This window comes from Poeciliopsis prolifica, unplaced genomic scaffold (genome assembly GCF_027474105.1).
Source record: "Poeciliopsis prolifica strain line A6 unplaced genomic scaffold, Auburn_PproV2 SCAFFOLD021, whole genome shotgun sequence".
Lineage (NCBI taxonomy): Eukaryota > Metazoa > Chordata > Actinopteri > Cyprinodontiformes > Poeciliidae > Poeciliopsis > Poeciliopsis prolifica.
In genome coordinates, this window is record NW_026562396.1 from 7732005 (window position 1) to 7745464 (window position 13460).

A 13460-nucleotide genomic window follows, 5' to 3' on the forward strand; every position below is an offset into this window, starting at 1 on the left:
CTTAATGTTGGTCAGGTAAAACATTTACTGTAATCTGCTTTCCTCCCTTCGTAATTGATACAATAAGTTTTTAGTTTCTGTCTCTTGGCTTTTGTCTCTGTGTTAATTTGCCACCTTCACTTTTCAGTAGATGCTATTTTTTCATGCAGAAGTTGAGTAAATGTGCAAAAATGAAACTGGACTCTAAGTAGAGCATGAATAAAAACGCAATTAATTTGTGTTGACACAAGCAGACTCTAATTGATTAAGATAGCTATTTTTTTATGGGAGCCTGTTCTGTAATTAGCATACAACCACTTAAGATTTGGCAAATACAATAAGAGCTTGAAAAACCTTCCCACTGCTTACTTTGTGTCTTTTTTTTTCTTTAAATATCAGCTATAAACCTATAAATAAAAATAAATGTCATCGGTACAGATTGTACATCCTGTGCTTTTACAGGTTCCACAAAATAACAGAGAGGACCAATAAATGTTGATCACACCAATAACCTTCATCGATATTTATTTCTTTCATTTTCTGTCTGCAAAACAACCAAGTCAAATTCTGTTTTAATCTCTAATTAAATGTGCATAGAACTTGCGTCAAGGGGACAGAGATTCATTAAAGTCAATCAGAATAAAAACATTCTCCATTTCAGATTATTGTTGGTAGTTTAGCGGTACAAATACGTCTCACTTCTCTGTTGACTGTAAGTGTTACTAAATTACCAAGCATTGACAGATATCTATGTATTGTTCTAAGAAAGCAGGCCCCACCTGTGATGGTGATTTTGGCAGACCACTTGGAGGTCCCGTCCAGCACAGCCTGCTTGGCCGTCTTCAGATGGGAAGCAAATTCTTCTTTCGAGACGTCGAACATCTCCTGGATCACCTCAAAGACTTCCGGCCGGTTCTTCTCCCTGATCTTCATACGCTCCTTCATCGCCATGATGATATTTTGAGTCTTGTCTTCTGCCCCATGCTTGGAACTTTTCTCCACCGCCCCTAAAAATTGGTCCAAAAGATTCGGTGAAGTACAAGATCTAATGCATACTGGTAGTTAGTTTTTCCTACAGTTCTTTTTTTTTCTCAGTTAAAAAAAACAAACTGATCTGATCTGTGCAAAAAAGTGTGTGTTAGTTCCGTCGTGTTTATCAGATCCAAAATGATTATTTTTGGATCTGTCTGTGTGACAAAGGAGGCACATGTAACAATGGCCTCTTTTACTAATATCTGATGAGAGTGTTATCTATGTGATGTCTGGTAATGAGCACAGATTGAAGATAACTCACAGTTCAAACTACGAATGGCATTTCTGTGCGTGTATGAAAATGTTCTGAAACACAGTTTTAGAATAGCCAGGGCATAGATAATCCACTTAGAGTGTGTGAGCCTTGCTGAGGGGACCGTCCCGAAGAGTCACATTGTTCTTAGCGGGTCGCTTTCTACCCGGTAATAACAAGGGAATTGCTATTATTTTCTCTTGGGTGGTAAATATGTTATAAAACAAACATTCAACGCAAAAGTAAAAATCTGATTTATACTAATTTATAGAAAAAAGCACCCATCTCTTAACACCTAATTAATTATCGTTTATAAAACATAAATCCTTTTGAAATACTGCTTATTAAGCTTTAATACACATGAAATTTACATTTGGTAAATTGGTTACCAGGAAATTCGCTCATCTCCGAGCAACAGATAAATAAAAACAGACATTCAACACAAAAGTAAAAATCTGATTGATACTTCATGACAGTTCATTAGGAAGCAGCAGTTACTTCCCTCTCACAGTGTGACGTTGCCTCCACCTCTTTCATAATCCATCAACGGCTTCATAGAGCAGAAATTAGCCACAGAACTTGAGGGAATCTCAGTGATTCACTCAAGTATCATCATGAAATATCAGAGCATCAGAAATTTATTGATGATTAATTATTTTTCCCATCATTATCCAAGTCTGTAAACTGTACAGAATCAAAAACTCTCAGTTAAAGGAGATAATGTGTGATAATGAACGTGCCAATAAAAGTGCAATTAGAACACCTTTGAAATTAGTTTGCATGAAACCAAACAAGCTTTGCCAGAGACTTTGGAGTCGTTGCAGTGTGAATCGCAGTGCTCCCTTACTCTGTAAACAATCCGCATTGAGCAGGTCCTGGCACTTCTCGTGGCATTTGACGCCGCACTCCGAGCAGCGCATGCCCTGGCGGGCGATCCCCCACAGCAGGCCTTCGCACTCGTGGCAGTAGGTGGGAGCGGTCGCCGTCCACACCTCAAAATTGTGGGGTGTAGTCGAGGAAATTGGGTAGATCAGGGCCTGGAGGGTTTTCTTGAAGACGTGCAGTTTCTGAAAGCAACAGAATGGAGAGAGTTTGGGGGAGTAAGAAGAAGTGACGGCAGTGATTGAAAAAAGATCCTTGCCAGGAGAAGCAGAAGGGACTCGGCTGATGTCATTAAACTGCAGCGGCACAGCGAGCTGGGGAAAATATGATTCATAAAACCTCCAGAAGTTAATAAAAGCAAGTGGTAGCTAAATTGAGATGTCCAGCATATTGTGAAACCCTCAGTACTTCTCAGTACACAACGAGATGAACACCAAGAAAACGGATTTTTAAACAATAAAGTCATAAGTTTGAGTCCAAACAAAAATATCCTAAGCTTTGGCCCAGAACAGATTTCATTTTATTCTTTGTTTTCAAGTCAAAGTGACACGTTTCAGATCATAAAACAAATTTAAGAAAGCAAAACAAATCTGGACAACTGAAAAAAAAAAAAACATGCAAGTTGTTCTATGATATGTTTTGGGAGCAACAGGTTAATATCAGTTAAGGTCAGGGTTCATAATTCAACAAAAAGAACTAAAGACCAGGAGGAAAAGGACACAGAAGTGAGTCAAAAAGGCCAAAAGAAAAGTTTTAGATTGGCCCAGTCAAAGTCTGGCTTGAGATGGTGTGTCATGACCTAAAACCAATGATTTGTGCTTGAGATGAAACTTTCAGCAAAGAAGAGTGGGCCAAAAGTCACCCACACCGACGTGAAAGACTCAACATTAGCTGCTGCCAACATTTAATGGCGCTTCCTGCTGCCAAGATTGGCACCAACAAGTATTAGGATTTAGGAGGCGATCGCATTTTTACAACGTTCCAGGTTGATGTTGCTCCTAAATAAACAAAGGGTTAAGAGTGTACTTGCTGAGGTTCTCTAATGCGAAATGTGAAACAAATCGAATCAAATTTTCCAGACATAACCCTTTAGGAGACTCGTAGAGGTGCTCTCCAGAAAGTTTCATGACTGATGACTTACAACAGATCACTCAGATTCATAGCATATTCTGTTCACAGGCTTTGTTTCCATCGAGTGGCTTCGAGGCTAAAGCGAGAGAAATGTCCAGAACCGAAGCCTCTCCTCAAATTGAATGTATCTCTGCAGGAGTCCTGCTTTCTACCAGGACCAGAAAAGTCTTGCCAGTTCCTGAAGGATGAATCAATGGATGTTGTAAATAAGTTTTTTTTTTTTTTAAGTGAGCAATAAACAGATTGAGAGGGAGAGCAAGAATAAAACAGAGAAAGAGAGCGAGTGAGAGATGTATGAAAGCTGAATGAATCTCTGAAAGGTGCTCATTTTTTACTTTTACTGAGCCGGTCGGCTCAACCACCGGCCCTTCACCTTCAAGCGCTTTAACACTTGAATGGTGCCTTCGCACTTCAACACACGCACACCCTTGCAATTTGAAATACCCACACTTCCAGAGATGATTAAATGACACGGGCCAGCAAGGCAGCAACGCCACAGTGAAGCTTCGCTAACGCAACAGAGAGACGCATCAGAACCCATAATGAAACTGAGTCGGGGGAGATTCTCGGATTTAATCTGACGTCTGCGAGTCGAGCAGATGTCAGGGATTCGGCCAAGGCAGGCGCATATGTTAGACCAGGGGGCCGCAGCCCGGGAGCCTGCTCCCCTCCAAACGTAGCACTGAACAACAGCGCCTGTGGGCTCGCGAGGAGCCAATTCAATTCTCAACGAGTTTGGGAAATGACGGAGCCCTCTCACTTTCTATCTGTCTCAATGAAACGTCTGGGCCGCTAAGCAGCCCGTTACTTCCAACCAGCAAACCGACTGCTTCCCTGACAGCGTGTGAACGTCGGATCTGTGTTAATGCGTCTTTGATCACCGCGCGGATGGTGTGATTTTCTCTTCTCAATCTCTCGCTCGCGCCGACCGACTCTCTGCCGCGCAGATACGCGGCCAGTGTTGCAGTCTGACGTGTTACCCTGTGAGGTGACCCTGGAGATTCGTACGAAACACGGTGAGAGGTGGTCAACAGCTGGAGCCTGAGCCCCGGAGCAACACGATGGAGGAAAAAAAAAATCAAATCTTGCCATCTTCCTTTCCTATTTCACCACCCGTTGTCGTCGTCACCAACAGCGCGAGTCTCCTCATCCTGTTGCAGCTTTTGGCATGAACTACTTTTGCAATTTCCGCTCATTGAGCACAAGTCACACCATTTTTGTTCCCATGTGCCGCACAGAGACATTAGCTGCTGACCAGAATGGACTATTTGTAAATATGGTGATGCATTTTTGGCGTAGAAGGCTTTGTTGACGACTGAATGGCGGCGCGGTTTGTAGCGACCAGGGAGAAGGAAGAAGGTCCAATATGTCTGTGCTCATTAAAAACGCGTGAGAGCAAGATGTTCAGCGGATAACAAGAGGACAGTCTCTGTTTTGTCGATTTTGAGCTTTCAGTCTGTCTGTTGTGAGACATACCAGATGTAGAAATACTAGCAGACTTCATGAAGCCTGACACAAATCCATTCCTGCATACTGGGCTGTTAGTGATATGAGACATGATAATACAGTTAATGGCAAATACAAAACACTAGACATGTGACCTTTTAAAAATATATATTTTAATATCTACTTTAAATTTTGCGTAGAATTGTGTTTTAAAATGTAAGTGAAATCCTGTTTGATGACTTCATACAAGTATGTAAAATAATAATTTGTTTGATTAAATTCCAACGTGTCAAATTAGCTTTTTGAATTTGTGATCAATTTCTCCTTGGCTTCGGTTTGCCTCTAAATTATTTTTAAATGAAGACCAGCAAGATCATCTAACGCTGCTTTTTCTCAGGAATAGATACAGACTTTGGGAATCTTTTGCCTACAGAAATAAGTTGGACTGACATTAAACTTTTTAAATTTCAAGGGGAAAGCGCTATTGTAGTTTGCGTCAACATGCATTTAATGTAGTCATTATTTGACCATTTTCTCTGCCATAATCTAAGCATCATTTTACATGTTTCTCTTAAAATTAGAATGTATTACAGTTTTCACAGATGAATGTACAAATAAGTAAAGAATTTCAACAAAAACAAATGGCAATACCCACACTTGCAGAGTGTGTAAATTATTACTGGATGCTAATGTCCAAAATGGCTACAAAGAAAACTGAAAGTGTAAATATGATTCTAATCACTTGTATTTTGGTTTTTAAGGAGAGTTCAGAACAGGTGAAACTTTTATAAAATATAAAAATCTGATTCCTTTTGAAAAGCAGAAACTTCTGACCAATGTTTTTTTTTTTCTGTTTAGCACATTACACACACAAACAAAGAAAACAAAAGAAAAAAAACTTTGGAGGATTTCTCGCGCCAGCATCCTCCACTCAGCCTGGTTCGTTTTGCCGCTAACAAGATGTCTGATGATATCTGAACAGACTTGCAGGAGCACATCACGTCTTATTCCCAGATACTCGCTGGCTTCTGTCAGATCGCAGCTTCCTTCCCCACTCCGTGAGAGTCGAGGCCTCGTCTGGACAGGTAAACACGACCTCTCTTTTTTGTCGACGGGCATTGTTAAAAGGCTGCTGTGGTCACGTCAGAATCTGGACCGGACACGTGGGCCGAGCTTTTCTGGCCCGACACGCAGAGTCCCCAGCTGATGCAGCGGAAACGTGAAGAGAAAAAAAAACGCCAACAGACGGGGCCCCGCATCAATGATGACGGACATTTTAATCACGTTTTGAAATATGAAGAATAAGAGTAGAAATCGATGATGAGGCAACAAAGCAAAGAAGCAGCTGGAAGAAGAAAGGACTGAATAGATTCAAACGTTTCAACATGGCTGCCTGAGCAGAGGAACTATGACCTGGGGGGGAGGCGGGGTCACGATGACAAATCATTTCCTCCTCTGCTTTCTATCCTCCTCTCCTAACTTCTGTCCTTTCCTTGCTCTCTTTTCCATCACCTCCGAGTAAGCGGCGTGCTGTGGAGTGTATTCTGCTGGACTTATTGCAACTGATAAAAACTCTGACATCTGCTTGTCCTACTTACCGAGAGCGCGCACAATCTAAAGCTTTTCTCGGAAGCCAGTTCGCCTCCACCAATTATAAACCTCTTCCCCTCCGTGGCCCCGAATCAGAATCCCCAGATGTCAAGTTCGCAGTGGAGCACAGACACCAGCGATCACCAAGAGTCGGCCTTTTTTTCTTCTTCTTCCAAAACATCAGATGAGGCGTGCGCTTCGTGCACATCGTTTTTGCTTCCTCGGCTGTTATCGCACCGATGACTATGACTTTGCAACGGAGGTGCGGGGAAATCGCAAATCCTAGTCCTGGGAGTTTTCAATCAATTGTAAAATGCTCAAAAATCTGTTTTAGTTGTACAACTTCGCAGCTCATACATGATAAGTCGTATCCACTAGGCCACCGTAGAAGACCGTGTGCGTATTTTGATTAACTCTGATATTAAGTCATTGTTTCATATCAATGTGCTGGACACACTGTCGTTCTGTTGTCAGTCACTTCACATCTAGACCGTTTTGAGTTGGAAAAATTGGTTTCTGAATTAAAACTTGCAGGACTGGACGATGAATCAATAGCAATATATATCAGGATAGACAGCTTATCAATATTGATAAGCAATAGATTTGATACAACATCCAGTATATGGAATATTCACTGACCTCTGATCCAGAACCGCACAGCATTGTGGGCATAGGAAAGACGTTAGCTGTTCAACCTCTCAGAGCGAGCTAATAAGCAAGGCTGGTGGCATCAACTAACTTATTCACTGTTTGGTTACCTAGCAACAACTTGTGTAAGTTTCGCCACGGCTTACAAGAAAAAACTGGAGTGAAAACTGTGGCTGAAACAGGAAAGGTCATGCCACCAGTTTGGCAGTATTTCATGTATTTAAAACAAAAGACACAAATCAATAACTATCAGTAACGACAACTGTGGATATTGACTGATATGAAAACCTTATACTGTGATACGTTGCTCAGCCATATTGTCCGGCCCTATTCTGAATCGAACTGTGACCCCAAGAATCGGAAATGGAACCGGGTCTACGTTGAAAGAGTCAAATCTACTGAGTCCGTCGGCAGGACGTTAAGGTGGTCACGTTTCACAAGTCGATTGCGCAAGCTAACGATCAAGCGGGATGCAAGCACGCAAGCACAAGTCGGTTTCCACCAATGCAAGGCCACATCGAGGCCTCTTGAAAAGATGGAATGCTTGCGCCGCGCGCGCCAAGCTCATTTAAATCTGGTAATCTTTCAGGCTTAGCCAGCTGCTTGCTGCACATCAGCGGATATAAAACTGCGCGCTTCTTTCTCTCACCAAGGAAACTGCTCGCTCTCCTGCTGTTTGCCTCCTGTTACGCCATCTTTCCCTCAGGGAGGGAAGAATTGCAATCAATTAATGCCGAGATAGCTTTAGAGGTCAACACAAAAGTGTCTCACACCATCGACTGGGACATTCTGCCCTTTCTCCATTGCTCAGTCACCCGCACTGCACAGACTTTTTTTTTTTTCCGTTCTTTTTGAACGCCGAGCATTGTGTAAATAAAATGTCAGAGCTTCTACTTAATTTTCTGAATTTGGCCAAATTGTTAAGAGCACAGCAGATGGAAGGAAGTGCTGTCTACAGGGCCCAATTTGTTAAACTGCTGCATTTCTCTCCAATCAAGAGAAATAAAAATAGATTGGATCTATTGCCAAGACCACTGAGACACTGGCTTTTACAGATAAATGAACTTTAATGACAGTCTGGTCCTTAACACACCGACGTTTATATAATGTTAGGTCACCCTTTTCAGCCATAATAACGTTTAGCATTTCATCGATGTTGAACGAAAAGGCCTGACTCTCTCCATCTCCACTTAACTTTGTCCTGTCCAGTCGAGGTCAACGATCAATGGACTCACACACCAAACTTGGTCATCTGTGTCCTCATCGACTTTGTTTTGTGGATTGGTGAGCAGCCACGCTGCAATATAAAAGAATCATCTCTGAACTGGTAACTTATTGATGAGAACGTGAAGTTAACCACCATTTCTTTGTTTCCCAGACAGGGAAATATGATTCACTACTCCAGACAACAAGCTTTAAACACGATAACGTCCGGTTGCGCCATGCTCACAACACTGTTCTGCCGCTTTACCGCAGCCGGTGATGTTTGGTTTTAATGCAACTGCTCATCAATAGAAATCGATTTTATTAGTCGCTTCACCTGCTGCTGCTGTTGAGGCTACAAGGCCTGCAGGTATCGAATCCACAAACATTATGGCTTCTTTTACATTCCTAACTACCCTTTACTTGAGTTGCTGATCTTTCTCATTTCTAATGATGCTCATTACAGTTAACTGTGTGGATGACAAAATAATACAATTTCAGCAATAGATCCACTGCAAAGCTGATATCCTAACTTTGCATAGTTGCGTTTCCATTGCAAATGTGAGCAAAACCTTGGTCAATATTGTTGAAAAAACACAATTGCGGCGTTTTCATTCAATAAGAAATGCAATGAAAGTCACATAATTAAGTTTGTTCACTTAATAACTAATTTTAAAAAAGCATGATGCCGTGATATCCCGACTACTTCCTGTCGTCGTTTTCTTCGTGGTTTGCACCAGTAGCAACATCTGGTTGTTGGTCAGGTGGAAAAAGTGTTTCCATTGCAGGTTTGCCAAATAAACCAATTTTGATAATGACACCTCATTCTTGCGCCAAAGCGTTTTATTTAAAAAAGAAAATTAGTTTTTGTCTAAATTGCCGAGCTTCCATCATGTAAATTGTTTTTTGAAACGTCAAATTGCACGATTATATGGCCAATGGAAACGCAGGTATTGATGCCCAAACTTGACTTAGGAATAAGTCAATTACCCTGTAAAGACATGAGTAAAAAAAAAGCAACTTGCAGCAACAAAGGCTTAACGAACACAGTTTATATATTCGTTTGTGTGTTTTCACTCTGCCTAACGTTACTCCGTCTTTCTCCAACAAGGCAAAACCAAAATGCTCTTTGACTCAACGAGCAACTCTGAATTTGCCCTCTGCTTCCCCTGTCAGAGACGAAGGACCTGGCCTTGGAGCACATAAACATCAACGCTTTGTCAACAAGGTAGATGGACAGAAAAACGGCGGCGTCTGCATACTCACCAGTTCCTCGTTGTTCAGGGTCGACCTGTTCACCAGAGCAAACGAGATGCCTGCCTTTCGAGCAGTGAGGGTCTGTTGGAGGAAGAGAGAACCAGGGTCCAATTTCAACACGCTTCGGTGCATTCCGCTATTACAACGTTTTCATTACAGAATCAAGTGATTACGTGGAATCGCTTTGCCAAAAGATATTGAAATCAAATTGACTCTGGAAACAAGTGTCCTTACCAAAGCCTGGGATTTCCGAGTGTTGGTGAGCGGAAATGAAATACAAAGAGAGAGAGATTGACTTAGAGATGCAGCACGAGTGTCATGGCTGAAAGCACAAACAGCAGACAGACTTAAACTTGTTCATTATTACTGAGCACAGAGGTGTCTTAACTGCCATGCAGGACTGCTGGTTGAGGCATAGAGCTTTCCAGAACAATTCAGCTATGCATAAAGAGAGATTATCCAGCTGTTGCGTGATTGTTTATCCACTCATGCAGTGGACGCAACCGAACTGCAGTCATGCTTGGCATCTCTGTTCATTTGTCTGTTGGATGAAGCTTTGACCATATTTTCTGCTGTCTGCTCTGCACATTGGTTTGACACATAGAAAAACACACAAGACACACACGTTTGTGAATGGGTGAAGCCAGATGTACGTACGCAAACACACTTTAAGCAGACTCGCACACAGTGCTGTGAAGAAAAGCGATTGAGCCCCCTTTACTGATTTCTTCTGGGTTTGTTTTTCTGTCGCACTCGATATTTTGTAAAAACTTTAACCACAAGTTTGTCTCTTTTTATAAAAAGAAATATTCTCAGACAAAGATAACCTTAATTGAAAGAAACTGAAATGTTCGAATAATACTGTTAGATTTAGCAAGGGGTGAAAATTATCCAAATCAACCTGGACTTTCGTTAAAAAAATATATATAAATAATAATAATAATACATCAATTTTTTTTTTTAAGTATTCAGAAATTTGTTGTTTCCAACTGGCCAACACTTTGCAGAATTGCTTTAATTCAGCCACACAGCAAACTGTCTTTTTAATTTCTGTTTGCCCTTCGGATTCGAGTACTGACTTCAAATAGGCCACTCCAAAACCTTCAATTTGAGAAGCCCTCCTTCTCCTGCTGCATAAGGCGCCGGGGCTTAACGGTCCAAACTGATGACCAGACATCCCAGTTTAGGATTTCCTGGAGGGGAGACTCGGATGAAAACACACAGCCACCATGTTTAATTTGGTAGTTTTCCAAGCAGTGGTTTAGGGCTCGAATTTCCTTCTCGGCCCGTCTCTCTTTACTGTTAATTCACTAACGCTGATTGCAAAGCGAGGTCTCCGGTGCTTTTGTAGCCTCCTGGCTTAGTCAATGACGCGCTGCTGGAATAATCTTAATAGGCCGGCCGCTCCTGTGAAGGCTCTCCTCGGTCTATGTTTTCTCCCATAGGAAATGGATGCAGGTAATGACTGGGCCTGTCACAACATGAGCAATAAATCAATTAATCACATGATAAATTAAAGCAAGCTCAATAATTTCCATTTGCATAATTTATTGTTTTTCTGTTTGCTCTGAGTGCTAAAAGTTGTCAGTCTGGTGATTTGGTCTCAACTAGTCCCCCTTTTTTTTTCTTTTTTTTGGGAGATTTTTGTTTACAGAAACGCCGTAATTCATTTTGTTTACTGTTTTTGTTTTTTTGCTTATTATTTAGGATACTTGTAATGTCCTTCAGTTCCAGTGTTAAGTGTTGATTAGAACTTAAAAGTCTCTTGATCCTTGAGAACGTGTAATTATTATGCCATTACCACTATATTATTTGAAATTGTCTCAAAAGGCAACAATGTAATCCATGCAAATGGCTTTGTATTGCACTCCAGACTGATAGGTGGCGCCACTCAGCTGTTTCCCTATTTTAGATGATCATGTCGTGTTGCTCTTTCAAATCTTTGGCCTTCTTCATGTTCTCAGACCTGGTTCTTACTTCTGAAAGTTGGGGTACTCGTTGATTTGGGCAACTTTTTTCCCCCATACGTATTTATGAAACGGTCATCTTAGAACCACACTTTGCACGGATTAAGGGGAAAAGCTGCCCGAGTCTGATTACCTTTGTGTGATGCAAAGTCGTGTTTGATGATCTGAGTAATTAAAGTGCAAGGCAAAAAAGCCAAAAACAGGAGAAATCTTAAAGCAGGCCAATGCTTTCTCGCAGCTCTGCACATATATGCACACACTCTTCAGCCCAGACAGTCAAAAACTTAGTCAAACACATACACTTGTGCACGCCCACGCAAAAATAAACACAAATCACGCACGCACACTGATACACACACACACGTGTTAATAAGCTCTCATATTACAAAATTTACTGTGTTTGGGTGAGCGTAAGGTCAATAAGTCCCAGACTGAGGGGAGTTATGTAACAGAAGGAATGCAGATATGGACAGCTGACAATACTGGATCTGTCTTTACCACGACCCTCTCGTCTCCACGGCCCAGCTGTGGTAAAGATCCATGGCAGCCATGGAGAATGAGGGGAGGAATGCGACCTCTACATGAACCGTGAGTGTTGATGTAAGTTTATCAACATGCACCAGCACTGCTGAGGTTGCTGCGGGCAATACAATATAAAAGACCGTGCGTCCAAAGGTAATAATCTGTCAGTCCTTTAGAGAATGGATGATTAACTTTTTTTTCTTTTTTTTTCCAATGCATCTTTTGTTATTAATTTTCCATCATAAAAGCGGGGAATCCCTGCTGACCGTTCCAATCAAAAACAAAGACAAAAAAGTAAATAAATAAACAACCAAAATGATAATAATAATAATTAAAAAAATTTAAAAAAGAGGCGCTGTTGCTGCCCTGAAGCAATCACACAGCAAATGGGGGACATTGACAAAGAGTAGGCATGAAAGGGGGACCAATTCGTTTGCTGACTACTGACTTCATCCCACGTGTAAAAGGCTTGCTCAGTGTCACTTTTACATGATTTAAAAGCCTCACACAGTTAAATCAGATGTCAATGAAGTCTCTTTGGACATATTTTTGGGTTGAGTTGTCAACATTTCGAGGAAAATTTCGAGGTTGGTTTGTATTTTTGTTTTTGGGGGTTGGGGGGATTTTTTTCCCCCTCCCCACCCCGACATGTGCCGAGCGACAAAAGACGACAACTGGCGAGAGTTACATTGAAATCTGACAACTCACTGAAAAATATCACCCATAGCTTTTATGGGTTCATGTAGGAATGGCAAATATACACGTAAAAAAAAAAATATATATATATAAATAATCCAATAAGATTAAAAAGCAAATTAAAATCCCAAAAAAAAGTAAAATAAATAAATAAATTAAAAAAACGGCAACCCATACTTACCAAGACATTGTTGGTTATTAAATTTAATGAGAGATATGAACAAATACAGCATCAACTCATGTCGTTCACTGTGGTACAAAACATTCATCAGCATCCATGTGTATGACATCAAGCAGCATTATCATCTGCATTAAAAGAAAATATGCATTTTTGTATGACTTCGATCGAAACTGGGAGAGAATGTCAAACAGGTTCATTCTAGGAAGATTTGAGTCGCACTTCGGTTTTGGCTCTGGGCACATGAAGATGGAGGAACGAACACATGTGAGACGGACGCGTGTTGTGGCATGTAAACAGACATTTACAGACAGAAACAGACACGAACATTATTACTGGCATCATCGCAGCCTCAGAAAGAGTAACCATGTGGCACAGTGCTGAAGTGGGCCTCGCCGCAAACAAGCTTCTCTGTGGGATATTTTACGACACATTATGTGGCAATAAAAAAACAAATGGTGGAGCTTGGCTGTGATGCTCTTCTTTTCGTTTTTTTTAAACACTCATTCTGGGCTAATTAATCAACCAAAAGAGTTACGTAGCCACGGTTAACAACCCTGCACCTCGGGAGCCTTTCATTAATGGGCAAACTTCAGTTTTTAACTGACATTATGCAAGTCTAATAATATTAGATCAACTATAATAATATTCCAAGGCTTATTATTTTAACATGCGG

At 41.1% G+C, this 13460-nt stretch overlaps 1 protein-coding gene across 5 annotated transcripts in view; it reads right to left on the reverse strand.

Moving 5' to 3' along the window:
* Positions 1 to 13460, reverse strand: part of LOC129369608 (protein unc-13 homolog C) — a 128614-nt gene that overhangs the window by 92038 nt on the left and 23116 nt on the right. For 4 of the 5 annotated variants that reach the window (XM_055045124.1, XM_055045122.1, XM_055045121.1 and 1 more), the window contains exons 6-8: positions 9431 to 9484; positions 2112 to 2331; positions 759 to 986 (exon numbers count right to left, since the gene is read on the reverse strand). In XM_055045124.1, coding sequence (XP_054901099.1) covers positions 759 to 986; positions 2112 to 2331; positions 9431 to 9484 — 502 coding nt within the window. Of the gene's footprint in view, positions 1 to 758; positions 987 to 2111; positions 2332 to 9430; positions 9503 to 9655; positions 9662 to 13460 lie in introns of all 5 variants that reach the window. The other variant, XM_055045125.1, reaches the window with a different exon arrangement.